The 19,810-nt window shown below is 34.9% G+C and overlaps 1 protein-coding gene across 1 annotated transcript in view; it reads right to left on the bottom strand.

Moving 5' to 3' along the window:
• TBC1D32 (TBC1 domain family member 32) overlaps positions 1-19,810 on the bottom strand; it is an 86,807-nt gene that overhangs the window by 14,026 nt on the left and 52,971 nt on the right. Inside the window, exons 25-29 of the mRNA XM_039343546.1 lie at positions 19,644-19,752; positions 18,859-18,952; positions 14,653-14,778; positions 10,025-10,108; positions 2,056-2,116 (exon numbers count right to left, since the gene is read on the bottom strand). Of these exons, the coding sequence (XP_039199480.1) occupies positions 2,056-2,116; positions 10,025-10,108; positions 14,653-14,778; positions 18,859-18,952; positions 19,644-19,752 (474 nt within the window). The remainder of the gene's footprint in view (positions 1-2,055; positions 2,117-10,024; positions 10,109-14,652; positions 14,779-18,858; positions 18,953-19,643; positions 19,753-19,810) is intronic.

Here is a 19,810-nt window from a genome sequence, read left to right as displayed (position 1 = left end):
TCCAAGAAATCACTACTAAAATAGACATATCAGTAGATACTGGGAGAAAACAGAAGATTTCTAGACCATTAAGACATCCTGTATCTGGAACAATAATTTTCAAAATTTGTCTTGCTATGTCTGTTCAATTGGCAACTTGTGGCAGCCCTCATTCAAAGGACTTGGAGGACTGTATCTGAACTAGGATATGGAGTGTTAAGTTGGTTTGAGGGCAAGGTATGAAAAGGATGAGAGACAGGAGGCAGAAATAGAGGCTGGTTGTTTGAAGGTTTCATAATAATATTTTTCCATGGTGAGAACAAGGACAAGGAGGTGGTGGTTGAGTCTATGAGAGAGGGGAGGGGTAGTAAGGTTGGTTTGGCACCCAGGTGCTAAGAGCTGGTTAGAGACACAAAGAAACTTTAGATAAGCAATGATTTAATCAATGTTGGGTCTCAATTTAGGTTCTACATTTAGGCAAAAAAAAAAAAAAAAAAACCCCAAATGCACAGGTTTAGTATAGGTTATACCCTGCTCAACAGTAGCAACTGTGAGAGGGATCTTGGAGTCCTACCTAGTGGACAATCACTTAAATATGAGCCAGCAGTGTGCTGTAGCTTCCAAAAAAGCCAACACAGTGCTAGGCTCCATTAACAGAGGGATAGAATCAAGATCATGTGAAGTGTTAATACCACTTTACAATGCCTTGGTAAGGCCACACTTGGAATAAGATATTATGCACACACATTAATATAACATAATGTACAGTACATGGAGTCTCCACATACAGTACATTAGATTATAATGTTAGAATGTATTATATTAACTCAATCTTGATTGCATCAGTACTCCTAATTTTACATAGCCATTTTCCCATAACAGCAACTTGTTTATATATTACATTGTAATAATAATATAATATAATATAATATAATATAATATAATATAATATAATATAATATAATATAATATGATATGATATGATATGATATAATAGAATAGAATAATATATAATAGAATAGAATGTAAATACTATACAAATAATGTATATAGAGTCTCCTAACTCCATCTTGACTGTATTAATACTCTGAAATAATTTAGTAGCCATTTTCCCCCACAAAACAGCAACTTTGTGAGGGACGTTAGGCTGAGAGAATGATTGGCCCAAAGTTACTCACTGAGCTTCTATGGCTTAGCATTGCCTCCCTAATCAAGGCAAACACCTTACCCACTACACCATGCTGGTTCTTTCATTTACTTTTCTCTTTCCTCCTTGTATTATTTTTAACATGTGCTTTATTTAGAAAATAAGGAAAAAGTACATGCTTTATGTCTGGTTCCTACTTGCAAGAAGAATTGGCTAGAATTACGCAAAGCATCCCAAAGGGGAAAATCATCTTAAGGTACATTGGCACAAATCACAAATCCTTCCTTAAAAGTAATTCTATTACCTGGAAGTCTTGCAGAGCTGCTTCAGCAGCTGCCTGAATCTATATACACATGCACAGCTGCCTTGCAGGGAGCCGTTGTGGAAAGGCTTTTCATATACACAAACGCAGGCAACCTTTGAAGCAACTGTGTACATTTTCCAAAGGCTATAGCTACTCTAATGCTCCAGCGAGAATTCTTTGTGCTAGTGTGCTTTGCTAAGTGTCCCTACCGAATGCTTTTACAGCCCCAATATTGGCACCAAAGATTCTCAATATTCAATGTTTCTTTGCAGATACTGGACTATTATTTTATGTTATTCAGTTATATAATCACTCACATTCATTAACCAAAACACAGCATACATACTAATATTTGATGAAAGAGCTGTTTTAAGTTTTAATCATTCATCTTGCTTGTCTCAAAGGACTTGGAGGACTGTATACCACTTTTAGCGCAATATTCATTCAAGGAACACAATTTGCAGATTTCTTGGAGGTGCAGGGCTCTGTCCAAATGTTACAAGCATTTATATGGGTTCACTGCCATTATCTTTAAAATAATGCCTTTTCACATCAACTCATGGAAATAATAAGAAAAGAAAAGCCTATTATAAATATCCATATGAAATATAGCAGTGAAAATTACCTGACTGTCATTTTAATACCGAGTTGCTGAATTGCTGTAAGGTTTTTAATCTCCATATCAGCTGAAAAGAAAAAGGGGAAAAACATACAAAAGTTATATAAAATTATCATAATCATTTTAACTAAAAACATAAATACACTTACCAATGTTCAGCTAAGATATATTTAAAAAGAGGAAAAAAGCAAGGAAGCAATATATTTTTATATATTATGCATGAAGTGAAAGAAATTTAGTTTTTATTATCACAGTAAAATACACATTTAACTACCTTTGGCCTTACTTTTAACAACTGTACTCAGTGCAACTTCCAATTTTAAGTTAGATATAAAGGACTATTAAATCACAGTTTACTTCTCCCAAAATAACTATATAAAACAGTATGAGCAAAACTACTCGTGGAAGAAATGGATGTGCAAAACAGTATTTTGATTAGTATTCCAGCCATGTCTTCTGAGCAAATACTTGTATGCTGTATAAGCTGTTGTTAGTTGGGTTGCGTTTTGTACGCGGTTTGCATGCTGCAAAGTTTGTAATTTAAATCATCAAAACAACCTGAAGGAGAACTTTCACAACTAAGTATATATAATAGGATCCTGTGACTGAATCCCTGATCCAGTATGGTAGTACTTAAATATAATTTTTAGCAGCCCAAAAGCATGTCCCTATTAATTGGCCCTATTAATCTTACTGTTTCTTTATCCATTTGCAAAACAATAGAAATTAGGCTCTTATACAAGAAAGGAGGCCCTCCTACAACCAATCAAATCTTTATTATGGTCATAGACCAGCACAACCTCCTACAACCATTTTGCAGTGGTGATACATAGAAAATATACTTGGTTTATTCATGTTGTGTTACTTGATTTCCCAAAAACTGATGGGAGATTAGTTCCATGAAAATGTCTCAAATCACTGTAGGTTTCAAGACTAAAATTTTAAAATGCTTTCATTAAAAAAACACCATTTTTCTTAAACAAAGGCTACAGTGCCTGTGAATTTTCAGACTAAAAAGTGAAACAGTAAAGCAGAATATAGTACCCTATAGTAGCAGCTCCCAAGCTGTCTAATTCAAGAAAAGGATTTAAAGAGGAAGTCAATGAACCTTGTTTAAAATGAAATAAAAATAATGCAAAACTGATATTAGTCAATTTTAAAAGAAAAAAAGATGATTCTTTTTCATTCCATAAAATGATAACTGCCAGGATTTCAGATATTTTCTTGAGAACCTATCACAAACGTTTTAATAATAATTTTGCCTTAAAAATAGCCTCTAGTCCTCCTTAATTCTGAAATCATGGACAAAATAAGAAGGCATTCTGTGTGATTGACATGCATTGTAACATTTAGCTTCATTTTCTTTTTACAGTTAGAATTGACTTCTGTTTTACATGCTATACAAATAGTAATTTGATAAATGTTTGCTGCAGTGAGATGAGTATACCAGGTGATGTTAGTACCAATTCATTATTATGGATTCCTTGACTTGATTTACCCAAAGACATTTCTTTGGACATAGGAAGGATCTTCTTATGAGTAAAGGAGCAGGGAAGGCTACTTTTTCTAAAAGAAAGCAGTATATTACATTTGATGAGATACTTTTGAGTTTAGATATTGAACTAGACCTTGGCAGAATGGACCTGAATGTTTTGAAATTATGTTATTTATTAAACCATTCTTCAACCTTGGATATCACAGCAATATGTAAGAAACAAACCCAAAGTTCACTGGAATACAGTGAAATAAAATGAAACCATGTCATATTTCTTTCTATTTTCTGCCTCAGGCAGAGACCAGTGTACCTGCAAAAAAGGAAGAATGAAATATCCTTTCAAAACCTAGAAAACCTCAAAGCTCCCTACACTGTTGAAGATCAAATTCTCTCAACCTCCAATTGCCTCCTTTGAAATGGAGGACAAATGATTTACCCCTTACAATTCATGCCGCTACCTTGGAGAATTTACCAACAAGAATATTCCTATTATTCTTTTCCAAGCCTGATGGCAGCAAGCAAAAGATATAACAGGATAATCCCTTGTTCCCCATCACTTGATTTAAAGAAAGCCAACCTTCTCTTGCTTGTGTTTACTCTGTCCATTTCCTATAGGAGTAGGTTTATGCTGGAGAGGAACCTCTCTCATTAGTAAAGAAGCTCTACATCAGGAGTGTCTAACCTTGGCGTCCAAAGACTTACGGACTTCAACTCCCAGAATTCCACAGCCAGCCATGCTGCAATTCTGGGAGCTGAAGTCCACAAATCTTAAGTTGCAAAGGTTGGACACCCTTGCTCTACATTTTGATATAAAAGGAGGAAGTTTTTATGTGCTAGAAAAGCCCATTTCACAATGTTGGAGACCTACTGCAACTATGATCTTTTTGACAAATTTCAGCTAGAGATGGGTAGAGTGAAGTTTAATAACATTTTAAAGCAAAACACCCCAAGTGGAACTTCCCTGGTTATTATGAAGCTAGAAAAAACATTTAAGTCTTTACGCTGTACACATTTCCAAAGTCTGTAATTTAGACAGCAGAAAGAATGCCTTTAAGCCCAGGAGGAAGAGCTGTACTATGACAACCGTTAGATAAGTGGAACTTGAGCCCAGACCAAGTAATAATTTGAAAAAAGGACTCAGACAATCCCCTCCCTAGTTCACATTAAGATAAAGTGAGGGAGTGAGGACACACATTCAGTCTTGCAAGATGTTGTTATTATAGCTGTTACAATAAATGTAATCCTGACCTATATGGTATTAGTTTCTTGCTCTCATCTATCTTGTAGAACTGACAGTAGTGCAGGAGGAGGTTCAAATATGATGTACACAGCTCATATCTTGGATAAAATGACACTATATTTTTATGCAGAGTTTCACAAATACATTCTTACAATCTGATGAGCAAACTGTTAGAAATAGCTCACGTGAAATTAACACAGAACAATGCACTTAGTTGTCCAATGCTTGATTGAGTTCATCACACAAGAATTTTAAAAATCTTTTAAACCCCTATCCATGACTACAAGAAATGTAGGAAGATTCACCATAGTATATTCGGATTTTAATCCCAATCAACAAGAACCTCATGATAGATCATGTAATCTTGAAATTTTAAAATCACATACGATCAGCATAAAGGACTTGCTGCAGAATCATATTTGAAGAATAAAAATTACAAACTCTTTAACTATGTCCAGGAAATCTCAAGAAGGAAACAAAAAAAAAGTCCCTGCAGTTTTCTCAGCAACATTTTTAGAAATGGTTTGCCATTGTCTCCTTTTTAGGGCTAAGAAAGAATAACTGCCCCAAGGTCACTGAGCTGGGTTTGTGCCTCAGGTGGGATTAGAATGCAAAGTCTCTGGGTTTCTAACCTGATGACAAATCTACCTACCAAATAAAATGCTGCTGTGTAATTGGCATCTCTGTATTTTGATGTTATTTACAGATGAACACTATTTTGGGTAAAGCTGAAGGCATTTCACAACTTTATAAACTACAGTAAGCTATGCTTGATGTTTTCAGATTATATCACTGCCTTAAAACCAAATGGAAAATAATATATATGATCTACTCTAGATGTAATTAAATAAGAAATATTCAGCTCAAAGTACTAACATAGCATTAAGTTAGCCAGCATTTAAAAACCTCTCTTCAAAGTGAATTATAAATAAGTGTTTCTTTGACAAGAATGTTTCAAGGACATGAAAAAAAAGATTAACACCAAAAGTGCAGATCTTTTCTTTAGAGAATGCAGTTAATCCCAATGAATCAAATCACAACCACACAAATGAAAATATTTGTATGAGTCAATAAAAGAAAAAAATATTCTTTTAAAAACTAATTCCCAAGTAGCCAAATGCATTACATTTTATAAGTATGTGATTATTGCTGAATCTTGTGACAAAATGAAAGGATAAACATGAAGTTTATCTGCTTACAAGCAATGGCAGATTCATTTTCTTTGATGCTGCCTTATGGCTCAGAGGTTTTCTCGGAAAAAAGAGGCAATTACTTGAATGATTCCCCAAAGCCTTGGTCTAGGAGGGAGGAGGCCATCTATACCTTTCTTCCACAAGACCAGGGCAGCTTTGAAAATGCTTTCACCAATCACCACCAGTTGCAGAGTTGCATTCTATATTAGTTTAAATTTGAGTGATCTGCACTCTAATACTATATTCTAGTCTGGAGGTAATAAAACCATGAATAACTGTTGCCAGAGACATCTCATAGCACTAAACATTTCCAACCTCCTCATATGCCAATGGGGCATGCAAATAAGGAGCATCAACAATAAATGATAGGCAAACAAGATATTCAGATATTCAAAATTTGGAATTATTATTTCCTAATTTCTTATTTTGTTGATGTTCCTTCAATCATTTCTAACTTTTTGTGACCTCATTCACATACTGTAACTAGAGCTGTCTCTAACTGCTTCTTCACATTCTTGCGAGCTCATACTTATATCATCAATATCTTCTACTTAAATATAGCTTTGCTTGATAAATACACAATTTAATTTCAGTGCTATCTATCCAATGATGTCAATATGATGAGTTCTCTTTTATCTTTTGCTGGAAGAAGATATCTGCTACTCAATTTCCATGCCAAATTCTATTTCCTGCATTGTTCTGTAGACTGAGACAAATGTTCCTGTTATTCCGGTTGCTATTTTCCTTTCACAGTTAGCAGTATTATAATTAGAAAGACATCTTTGTGTGTTATTACAAATTACCATAGAGCTATTCAACCTCTGCTTCCTCTATATCAATGGTTAGAACGTAATTTACTGCCTTGAACTCAAACTGGATTCAAAGTGCATCTGAGCACTTTTTTTGTTAATAAAGATGGCTACCCTACTTCTTCTATGACTTTTGTGTCTGCAAGAGAACTCTGCTATATTATCTATTCCAATCCATTTCAGCTTGCTGAATCAGTCTTGATACTTCTGCTGTGATGATAACAAGTCTATGGTTCTGACATTCCATGAATCAATGCTCTACTTACCTCTGTAATCTCAAACTTTTTTTCTCTTTCTCTGTAAATGTCAAGAGCTGTACATTCTTTTGGAGTTAATCCAGCCACATCATAAACACTACTGCTACTCAAACATACATGCTCTTTTTCAATTGTTTGTTGGAGACCTTTCAACCTTGGGGAAATCATGTTGGCCTTGCCTTAATTTAGAATGCCCACTTGGCCCTTTTATAGAATAGCAGAATGTGTTGCCATTTCCCTGTTAGCTTTTCTATAACATACTCATCATAGATTTCTTCAGGGAATGTATACGGTCAACAATAGAGCTGACAGTGTCACTGCAATGCACAAGCCCCTTCACCATTGCAGTGTAATGATCCATGAAGGGAACCACTTATTAAATATCCTTTGATAAGGAATGTGAGAATGCACCATCTGAAATAAATTGGTCAGTCAAGTGAGAAACTGGTGTTCAAACCATATGTTTCAAATGGAAATATAAAATTTAATGTTATCTCAGAGCAAAAAAGGAAAAATAATCCCACGACAGAAAATTAGCATATCAATTCTAATGTGCATAAACAACAATAAGTAATAATACAGTGAAGACCTCAGTATTAAGAGAGTATTGTTATGTAACAAATTATTTTACAGTTGTTTATCAATGCTACATCCAACTCTAGAAGTAAACTTTAAGCAACATTATGCTTATAAACATTTTAGGAAACATAGTTAATAGTGACATAACTTTTTAAAAAATTTTCTTATTGTTAAAGGCTTAAGTTATCTAAATTACCATAGTGTTAATGCAGTTTCTTGCTTAATCATGGCAATATCCATTGCTGAGTCATATGGCAATAAAATGCAAGGTCTAATAACTGCATCACTAAGCAACAGTAATCACTTACCAATGGTAAGAGGGAATCATGGGTTTTTAAGTTAGGACATCCTATGCCTGGAACCTGCAACTTCCTGCAACTTTCAACAAGCAAAGTCAATGGGGAAGCTGGTAGAAAATCGTAACTCCTGGGGGGGGGGCTTGCAAGCAAGCTAGTGGGCATGTGAGTGCTATGAAGTCCAGATGGGTGGGTAGGGTGTTGCAGCACCATATGAATATGGACAGGTGGAGTGCAGTGGCACAAGTATAGGTGATCAAAGGATGAAGTGCTACAGCACTGCTTGAGTGTGGCAAGTAGGGAAGGGCCATGGTAGCACTACACAAGTAGACAGGTGTGTGCTATAGAACTTATGTGAAGTGTTGCAACCATGTATATACTACGGAATGCAAGATCTCTGAGATCTTCGTAGCAGGCTCCTTGGGGAGAGAAGAAGCAGTGAGAGTAACTTACAGGAGCTCTTGCAGGCTTCCTCACTGACTTTGCTTTTGGAAGCTGGCAGGGAAGGTTGTAAATGGTGATCCAGTGACTGTGGGATATTGCAAGTGTTCTAAGTTGACAACCACTCAAATCACAATCATGTGATGGTGGGGCTGCCGTGACAGCCAGAATTTCAAAGAGCAGTCATAAGTGCCATTTGTTCAGCACCATTGCAACTTTGAAACATCAATGAATGAATGGTTCTTAACCAAGAAGTACCTATAATATTTAGTCTGTACTATATAAAAAACACTATATTCAATAATGTACTACTAATAATATAATCTCTCTATATATGTGATGTTTGTTTGTTGGTGCATGTTTGTGTGTATGTGTATGTCTATGTGTCTATAAACCCTAACCCTACCCCTAACTCTAACCTTCACAACATCTTAATTTAAAACTGGCAGATATAACTATTATAGCTTCACTAATTGCCCCAGCACCACATATACTAAGCTAGGAGCCAGTTGGATGCCATGTAGGGAATAGAAATAGAAAAAGGCAAAATTTCCTCCCATACACACATAATGAGACTTTCATTATTTGAAACTAGGAAAGATACTCAAAAGTTATATGCAGATCAATATTTTGCACGGGCAGAATAAAGGTAAGTCATCCAAGTCATTTATACATTTTCCCATGGTAACAAGCTGTATTCTCACTCAGTTAGATAGAACAGTGCTCTGCTAGAGCAATATTGGCAGGCAATCCTGTGTTAACTCTTTTTTATTATCATTAAAAACTAGTTATATAAATGTCAATATATGAGCTTATTATTCTCCTTCACATTTAAAACACTCGCCAAAATTAATGTGATTTTTCCTGATTTGCACATTTTAATGGATTCAAATCCTAAGAGATTTCAGAACAGTTGGATGAACAGTGTTACTTTTATTTTAACCACCCAAGACTTTAGAAAGCTACTGTAATTTAACATAATCAATTTCTCATTTCCAGAAACATGATAACACAGAATATCAATGCACTGACCTGAAACCCACTTCCATATCTGATTGATTCTATTCCCCAGAAAGCTAAACTCAAGTTTCCTCATGTACCTTGTGTTCTGATATTTAGCCAAGGTGTTTTAAGTGCTTGGACATGAATGCTGGCTGAACTGGGTAATCTGCTGACATTGCAAATCTCAAATCTATCAGGTTTCTTTAAAAATAATAAGACTATGATTTTTTTTTTAATTTTGTCATTCTATTTGGATTTTTTGTATCTGCTATAAACAATTCAGTATTTTTAAACTTTAACAGGGAGGAACAGAAAGACATATTGCAAGCATCAAATGAATAACTGTTTAAAAAATACTTGAAATGTGCATTTTTATTAACTTAGAAAATGAACTTTTGGCTCAGCTCATATTACTCAAATAAAATTAACATTCAAAACAATAATCATTCTGTTAATATTATATTTGTATGCTATATCTTTGTTTTAGGGCCAAGAATTAAAAGCAGCCAAAGCAATATAGGCACTATATAAATCAATCAAATCAACCTAAGCCAGAAATGCTCTCTCCACAGCTCCATTTAGCTTCAAAAGAAAAGCTTGAACAGGAAAGTGTCTTTCTTTTAGTTCACTAATGCAGGCAGAATAATAATATTGGAAAATTACCTTCATATACTTTGCAGCTGAAATAATGTTCTGATGGTATTTCAAAGAGGTGAAACACAATTTTTTCAATTAATTCTGCCAAATCTGCAATAAGACAAAATGATTAAAGCAAGAGTTCCATAAAATAAGATGCAGAACCAAAGCAACACTAAATTAAAGAATATAGGTGAGTAAAGCAATTTGAACTGCATGTTTATTCATACTTGCAGAGCAAAAACCATTCAAAACTAGTTTTGTATTCATAATGTTCCCAATTTAAATTAAATTTTTAATGGCTTCACTGACAATCTATTCAATGTAAACTGAAAGGGAAACATTTGTTATGCTTAGATTCTCCGAGGATTGCTTCAGAATATGTCAGACAGTTTCAGCATAAGGAAAATTAGCTGTAATTACATTCACTGTCTACATTAGTCTACTGAGGATAAAAGTTTGGCTTTCATTTTGATACAAAGATCAGCATATTTCAGAGTTTGTGATAAAGAGCTTTAGGTTAGCCATCCACAACTTTTTCATAAAAAGTCATTTTTCAGAAAGAGTTGTTTGAATTGAGCAAGACTACTTCAAAGGATGATAAATTCCATATGCAGTTTTTACCAGTGTCTCTATGCTGAATGTTACAGGGCAAAAGAAATAATATGTGCAATGACATTGTCTTTCAGTATAAGCAAGATCCTTTCATTGTCCCATTAATAAGGCTTTATTATGAATGGTAGTACCAAAAGCCTGCTGTTTGACAATTGCTTATTCTCATATACAATCACAAAATCTAATAGACAACCAGAGGTAGATATTCCTAAAATTTACCAAAGTATTCTATGCTATCCATTTTTTTAACAAAAATGTGTATATGAATACTGATAATATGACAAGCCATCTTAATTTTTTTAAAAAACATAGGCCCTATATTTATAGAGAAACATGTGATGCATTTAATCTTTATATATTCTACTGCAAATTGAATGTAATAAGCATATACTGTATGTTAAAGATGAAGATGCAAAGGCCTTTTCTTCAAATCATTAAGGCAGCTGTACCTTTTGCAAGGTGTTTTGAAAACAACAAAACTGCTTTAATAATTTAAAATATAAACACTTGTTTATGAGTTATAAAGCAACTCATCTGATGAGTCCTATTAAAGTCAGCATATACCCCAAAGAATGTTCCAAAATAGGGTAAAACATTACATTTTATTTAGATGACCAAATTAAATGTAACCTCAAGAATATCCTAGGTTTTTTCTTCTGGTTCTCATATTACATAATCTCACAAAAGTTATGGCCAAGAATCTGCAGTTTACAATGGATATCCAAATCAAATAAAACTTTTATTAGAACCTATGGGCCAGAAAGTACAACAATAAAATACAAAGACCTGCAATTATTAATAAAACTTTAATTACATAAAAATATTATTGGAGTAAATGTATTATAAATTGCAGTCTATAATGGATATCCATATGTTAAAAGACACAGATACTTAGAACAGGCCCTGAAATGGAAGGTATGATCGTAGTCCATCCAGATTTTGTATTTGAAAGGAAGGAAGTAAATAAGTATTTTCTGCAAATAGAGCAAAACAGGGTTTGGGAGATGGGAACATATCCAATCTATCAAAAGATGGAAAGTAATCAAAATGTCCCAGTTCTGCAGTAGCTCATGCTTCCATAGTTTTTCAAAAAGGAACTTCAGGCTGAGGAAATTAGCTTTAGAGGTTACATTCTTATACTTTGGTATGAGATTAGCAAGGCAAACTGCCAGCAGCTCTTTTTCTGGTTACTGATTATTCAATATTGAAATCTAACAATTGCAAGTTTTTGCAAATCTATCATATATCTATTTCTATATCTATTCTCACTGAATAATAGGAAAGTCAATCTAAGAATCTTGTCAGACAGAGAAATAAATAAGGTGTCTTAAATAAATTAATCTCACTGGATTTTCTAATGCATTCCCTAGTTTTATTGCTTCAGATAATTGAAGACACATTCCTGTTTCTGATCTCTCTCAGATGATTCTAATTGAGAAATTAAAATGCCTCAATTAAAAGCATTTAATTAACTTAGGCCCTTGGCCTAGGTTAAGCCTATATTTCCAGAAGATGAATAGTTACAGGATGGTTATTACAATCCTGAAATTCAACAGAAAGAACCACTTTTTAACCACCTTTCTGCTTAGAAGTGTGAAAAACGGGAAATCAGTTTGCATTAATTCTTTAAAAATTAATTACATAAGTGGTTCAATTTGGGAATGGACCACCAACATCTCAAAACAAGAAAAAGTTGAACTCCCAGATGTAATATTGAGAAATATGAATAACAGCCAACAAACAACATATGGCATTCAAATACAATATCCCAATAAAGTTGCCACATAATATTTCATTTCAGAAGCTAAATAATTTTCCTTAACTTCACAATGCTTCTATATGTGATAATATTATTTTCCTTCATGCAATTTGGTCTCGTAGGGGTTGCAAGTTTTTTTTTTCAAAAACTTTTTGAAAGAAGGCCTACATGAAGGGCTTCCTGAAAAAGCTTGGGCAAGCACCATAGGAAAATGCTTGCCTTGTCCAACATATCCTTATCAACATATCCTTATCTGGTTTGAGTAGGCATATCTGCTTCAGGAAAGAGAAACTTGTCGCCACAACAGTGCATAATTTTTTCTCAAAGCATATCTAAGTTACCCTTCACTGGTCCAATATCTACACCAAAAGTGTAATCATTTGGAAATTGCTAGTACGTTTCTTTAGCACTGCCTGTACATACAAAATAAAAAGTTACTCAAAAATATTTAGTTGATTCAAACATTCTTTAAAGATGAAAATTCACAAAACTTTTTTTCAGAATTATAACTTTCTTTCCAATGTTGCTTAAAGGCTCGAGGGCTTTGCAGAGATCTCAGTCTGAAGAGGGTGAGATGAACACTCACACAGCCCTTGTCAATTACTTGTTAATTCAAATATGACTTTTTCCAAGATCCTCTTGGCCTTCCTAAAGGGTCTCTAAACCTGGCTCTGCCAATTGGCTTGGGGCCCCAACAGAGATGTTTCCCGCTGGAGCTAGTGGACCAAGAAAGTCCCACCTCAACCCCCCCCCCCATTGTACATCAGTTCTTAATTTTTTTGTTATTTTTTAATGTTTCATATTTTTAACATTTTAATCTTTTATATTCTTGTTTTTAGGATGTTGTAAGCCACCCAGGGTCACTTGACAGTGAGGTGGACGGCATATAAATTTAATAAATAAATAAAATAACTCCTAGAGCAGTTTCAGAGGGTAGTTGCTGGATCTCAGGAAAAGGTGCAACTGTTCTAAGAAATTCCTTACAAGTGCTATGTGTGTGCCCATAGCTGGCTCTTAATCGCATTGTGTCCTTCAAATCTGGATTTCTGCACCATCCTCATATGCATTTCTCAACTAGCATTTCTTTGTCATTTCCTTTAGCAGCTGCTGCGAGCAAAGAAATATATCAGCCTTCACACTTGGATGTTAACAAGAGTAAATATCCTTAAACTGTTTTTGTTTATCATCACAGAGTAGTCATTTGGATAACTGATATGACCTATTTTAAACCCAATTCAGTTGATTTCTTTTCCCTTGCAAGTTAATTAATTTTAAAAACCAAGAGTTATGGTTTTCATATTTTTTATTAAGCAAATGTTTTCCCTGAAAGTGCTTACATATTTTTATATTCATCAGGCTATATTCCATTGACATTATTCAAGGCAAAGTGTAGGCTGGTGCTATACTACGAACACACAAATTAGTGGTGTGTGCATTGTACTGTAACATATTTCGAAAGCTTGCCTAAATACACTTTTAGAACTGCTTTTAGACAAATAAAAGGATTAAAAATAGAAATGTGCTAAAATGCAAGCCTTACAATTAAGGATATTTTTCTTACACAATCAGAACCTGCACACGGAGGGGACACCATTCAACAGGCTAATGGGTTCATCCAGTTTTGAGAAGTATAGGTTGGAGCCACATTTCCAAACTGGGCAAGAGCTGCTAAAAAGTGGGTGGGCCCAATCAAATTAAATAACAATGTTAAATTTAGACTCATCCACAAAGATTTATCCTCGCATACAAACTCAATCTCCCCAATTGAGTGTATATACTCATGCACTGGGTCAAAGGATAATGAGAAAGAGCAAAGAGGAAAAGAATAGGCCAAGGTATGAAAGGTAACAAAGAAGAACAAGGTAGTGAATAAGGGATGAGGCAAACAAAGGAACAGGGCACAAAACATGGCAAGGAAAGGACAGCAAAACACAGCAGCGTGTGAGAAGAGGAGGAGGAGAAGGAGGAATAGGAAATAGCACCTGGGAATGAAAGAAGGCAGCAGTGGTATTGGATAAGAATTGTATATGGAATTATGGGCTACAAAATGTATTTCTGACTTCTTTTTCAGCCTATTTTTTCTTGATATTTAGGAGATTCATAAAAGTACATCTCTTTAGCCAGGGCTTTTCATTGTTAATCTACTTCAGCAGTAATTTTAGCATTGCTTTTAGTTTTAGTTTTTACATTTTCTTTTTTAATTTTTAAATCCTGTCAGTCTCCTTAAATATTTACCTGAAAAGAGTATTTTGTATATAAATAAACAAAGAAATAAACTTACTGACTCCACTTAGGACATCTGGTTTCTTTTGCATGATTTCACAAAACTGCCTTTGAACATTTTCAAGCCATCCCACATGTTTATTTGGATTTTTTAATGTAGATAAAAGTTTGCTAACATCATCATCTGAAACAAAGAGGAAAATACCTTTGCAATTCTGAAAGCGGTAAAAAGGCCTCTTGCTAGGACTATTCTATTGTCCTAAAATTTGAAGAAAAGGAGTCCTAGGCCATTTAAACAATTACTTTATTTCGGCAACCGGGTCTAACATGAAACTGGGAAAGTACAGCTATAATTATCAAAGGTTTTTTTTGTCAAGTATCTCCAATGAACTGAAAACAACAAATAAGTTTCAAAAATGGAAAGAAGTGCATATAACAAAGACAGAATTTCAAGAAATAACCCAAATTTGCAAGGAAGGAATTGGGAAACTTAAGACTTAAGTATGATTTAAAGCATGGGTGTCCAACTTTTTGACTTGCCTGGGCCACAATGAGTAAAGACGAATTGTCTTGGGCTGCATATAAAATATATAATATAATTAAAGTACATAAATAACATGCTTGTTTTTTTCTTTTTTTATTATCTTGTGAAGCTTCGTTACTACCTGCCCAGGGACACATATAGTCCCCGGGCCATGGGTTGGATACACCTGATTTAAAGTTTGCTAAGACTGCTAAAAATAACAGAAAAGGATCCTTTGGACACGTGCAGTACAAGAGGAAAGTTAAAGAAAGGATTAGTCCACTGTTTGGAGAAGATGGAAAGATGGTGACAGGCAACAGGGGAGAAGGCTGAACTGCCTAATCCCCACCTTGCATCTGGTGATGACAGCACCATTGCCATGGTGATGTTATCACCAGAAGTCAAGTTCAATGCTGCTATGACTGGTAGAATATCTCCTATCGAAGGCATCAAAGCCAGTGTGTTTAATTCGGAAGAAAGAACACTCAAACTATTTTAACATGAAGTTCAACAAAGTGGTCCAATTCTAGCAACTGGAATTAGATTGATTTTTCACCTACATGTAGATGAAAAAGGAGTTACATTCTGTACAAATATTTACTCCACGACCTTGATATAATTGTCTCTGTCACAATACTTAGTCACTCTGAAATCACTAAGAATAAAATATTTCCTTATGGAAATGAGCATTGATTCTATAACAAATATATGCTAAATTTATTCAGGGGATCATAATTGGGGTTTTAGGATTTCAGAGTTAGCCATTTGTCCTCTGTAACTATTCAGATATATATATATATATATACTAGGTTTTCTAGGTAATGTTACAGTAGTCACAATTAGGATTATTCAGGTACTTGCAATATGGTGTGTCCTTTTCTGTCAAACTTTACACAGGGCAGGAATGTATAGCTGTTCTCTAAAAACTCAACTTGCATTTATAATAGCAGAAGCTTCACTAGCTGAATACAGCTGGATAAGATGCTTTATTGCAAACAAGAAGAAAATGCATATACTTTCCTGCCTGTCTATTAACTTGGAGAGTGGCCTCTTGCAGAACATAACAATCAAGTTCTACATATCAGTCACACCCCTTTCCTTTTACCCTTTTGAATCAATGGATTTATGGCCATCCTTTACTATGAGTCTGGCAGGTACTGGCTCAGTGTTTACACAATACTTCTGTCCAGCTCAGATACTCAACAGCTTAAGCCCTTGCACTTTCCATACATGTGTGCACATTTCTCGTATTACTCCACTCAGATATCACTCCTTCTAGTTTCTTTTTCCATCCCTGAAAAGCTTAGGATTTAGCAGTACCGTGTTTCCCCAAAAGTAACATCTGCCTCCCCCAAAAGCCCTAGCTTGGTTGCTGGGGGTGGGCCTAATGTAAGACTTACCCCCAAAATAAGACCTAGATTTGGAGCAAGGCGCATGCCTAAAGATCAAGCTAGGGCAGGGGTGGGGAGCTGCCCCATGTGTCCCGCACCCGCTTATTGTTGCAGCCAGACCACCCATGAATCGACACCTACCTTGCCTCTTGCCCACTTCTTTTGCGGCACCTCCCGGGCTGCATTTTGCCATCAGAGGCCTTCTGGAAAGGCCTCTGCAGCCGAGAACCGAGCTACAGATTCAATCTGGAGCTCCATTCTCAGCTGCAGAGGCATTTCCTTCGGCTGCAGAAGAAGTGGACCGGCTGGGTGGGGCTGTTGGTGCTGCTGCCACGGGGTGAGACCATGGAAAAGACACGCCCCTGAAAATAAGACCTGGGGCCTATTTTGGAGGCAAACCCCCCCAAAAAAAAACAACCGGGTCTTATTTTGGGGAAAACACAGTAGTTATCCAAAAATGTTTATTCCTTGTTTAATTTGGGCTACTTTTGAGATGTATTTCCTCCCAAGACTGATTCTACTTCTACAAAAGGTTAAGGTTCCTCTAAGCCAGTGATGGCGAACCTTTTAGAGACCCAGTGCCAAAACTGCAATTCAAAACCCACTTTATTACCGGTGCCGGGTAGGCGTGGCCGTGCTGGTCATGGCCACCCTGGCAGAGTGCCGCCTCTGGCATGCGTGCCATAGGTTCACCACCACTGCTCTAAGCATATAAAAGTGATCATTTTGCTTCCTTGGGGCCTGTTTTAGCTGCAGTCCTGATGAAAAGCCATTACCTCATATTGTATTTCATTGATAGATGTCATAATTCCCTATGGGAGTCATTATAAAGGCTAGATATCTATTCGTCTTTGCAATCTCTAGTCTGAAAAAATATTTACATAGCTGCTTCCAAATATCAAGTAACTAAAATGCTATCAACATAGTTACAAATCTGATAAACACTGAGGCAGAAAAGTGCAGCATATCAACACAGCATGCTGCTAATTCATGCAGATTTGGAAGGAGCAGACTTCTGGATACATTTAAATGAACAAAATATAGCAAGAGAGGGATTTTTGAGTTTGTTTTTACATGTATACTATCTGAGATGGTTTATTTACACATGCACAATTTCCTACCTCAATATATATAAGATTAAACTTATAAATTAATCTATTTTAAAACTATTTCCTTTGAGATGCCTGGAATTAAAAGTCTGTTTAGTAAACTATTGTTTAAAAATGAGTCTATATTAGGTTCCCAGTGATCAAGATTTTTTTTCCTCTTATTTGTCTATACTGACTTAAGATTTGTGCTATACTTTGTTTATTTCTAGAGTTCAAATAATTTAAATTCATAATTTTTTGGTCGAACTCAGTAATACTTGTTACCTTTTTCTCATGTCAAATTGCTAATACCCCATTTCAAATGATCTTTCCAAACAAAATAATAACTTGCAAATGAGCATTACCCTCTTTATTAAACAACAAAAAAAGTTTTTTTCTGTTTTCTATGTTCACAGCATACTGTATAAGCTGGCGAATAAGCTGAAAACATTAGATGCCAAAATATATCCTGAAAAATGAGTTGGGCTTATCCACAAATTATAGACAGTAAAACTCATTTTTTACAAAAAAAAAAAACAAACCCTCTCTTATTACTTTCTTTTTCCTTTTTCTTTCTGATTCTATTTTAATTTATATTAATTTTTATTCTTGTTTTTAAAATTTTTCAATAAAATTACATTTAAAGAAATCTATTGCTTTCATATGAAATTCAGAGAACAATAGCAAAGTTATCCCTCTCAATTCAATGCTTATTAATGTACATAAGTATGAACCAACATGTTATACCTAAAGGATACATTAGGTTCAAACTAAAAAAAAGGATAATAGGTACAGATAACTCGATTCTGATTACTCTTCTCTAGAGAATAAATACTATCCTTGGAACAGAAGTCAAGTGAAGGAAAATTCTTTCCTTTGCAGAGCTGAGAAAGAAAGTATTTTATATATTTGTTCTATTAACAAACATTACATGGTTAGAATCTATTAACTGAATGCAATGCCTGTCTGGACAAGTATCTCCACAAGCTTCGCTTCCTTCCTCTCAAATTGTGTTTGATGTGATTTATGTATGAGTGAAAATGGATAATTCAATAATAAACAGAATCACGCTGCATCTTAATGACAACAATCTTTCATTACCTGATAAATAACATGTATATTTCAAACTCACATGCAGGAATTTCCCTTAAAGAGGGGTTTCAATGTGTAAAAAATGATGTGGTAAAGATTGCTGAACTATCAAATAGGTACAGCCTCATTAAACAATGCATATATTAGTACATCATAAAACCACAACGTACCTTTTCTTGAATGGATTTTTCTAGGAAATTCAGCAAGATAGCATGCTGGCAAGGGGTAAGATGAAAACATTGGCCAAGGATATGGATCATCACCCTAAGGAAGAGCATAATTAAGAAGAAGTTATGTTATATAATTTGTTCAGTAACAATTTGTTCAATTTGTTCATAAACGTGAGTCGGTTGTCAAGCATCCAAATCTAAATCACATGATCATGGGTATGCTGCAACGGTCGTAAGTGTGAAAAATGGTCATAAGTCAGTTTTTCCAGTGCCGTTGTAACTTCAAACAATCATTAAATGAACTGTTGTAAGTCAAGGACTACCTGTATATGGTTATTTATTATAATTACTATATTAGTATACTGTTCAAATTGTCTTTTTCAGATTGAAAAAAATTCTATAGCTAATTAAATAAAAATACAGAGTTAATCAAAATGAAATGAAGTGCAATAAAATGTTTAAAAATGCCTGCATGTAAAGAGATTATTTACAGTAGTGCTAGCTCAAGTTTGCTGTACATTCTCAGTAGCTGGGGTCTTCAACTTTGGGAGTTTAATATTTTGCACATGTTTGGGGAATAAACCTGAACACTAAGTAAGCAATGCATATCTGGGGCAATTATGAGAAGAAGTTATGAGAAGCACTACAATACTGAGGGAATCTCTAAAGCTACTCAGCAAAAGTTTTAAACAAATCATTGATTAAATACAAGAGAAAATAATCAATTGCAGCAGTTACCTACAGTGAGGCTAGATAAAAAGGAAAACATAAAATACATTTACAACCTTATGCAGTATTCTTGGAGGCAAGATCCTTTCAGTTGGGCCCCCGACATGGCTTATCCTAACGAGAATATGGTTTCTCTCAACCGATAAGCCATCAATTATAAATTGCCTGCAGCAAAACAAAACTGAATTGAGAAATGACTGCAAAATTCAAAATGTAATACTTA

Source organism: Crotalus tigris, unplaced genomic scaffold (assembly GCF_016545835.1).
Source record: "Crotalus tigris isolate CLP2741 ecotype Arizona unplaced genomic scaffold, ASM1654583v1 scf7180000017861.769447, whole genome shotgun sequence".
In the NCBI taxonomy this organism is placed as follows: domain Eukaryota; kingdom Metazoa; phylum Chordata; class Lepidosauria; order Squamata; family Viperidae; genus Crotalus; species Crotalus tigris.
Note: the sequence above shows the minus strand (reverse complement) of the source record. Positions and strands in the feature narration are given on the sequence as shown.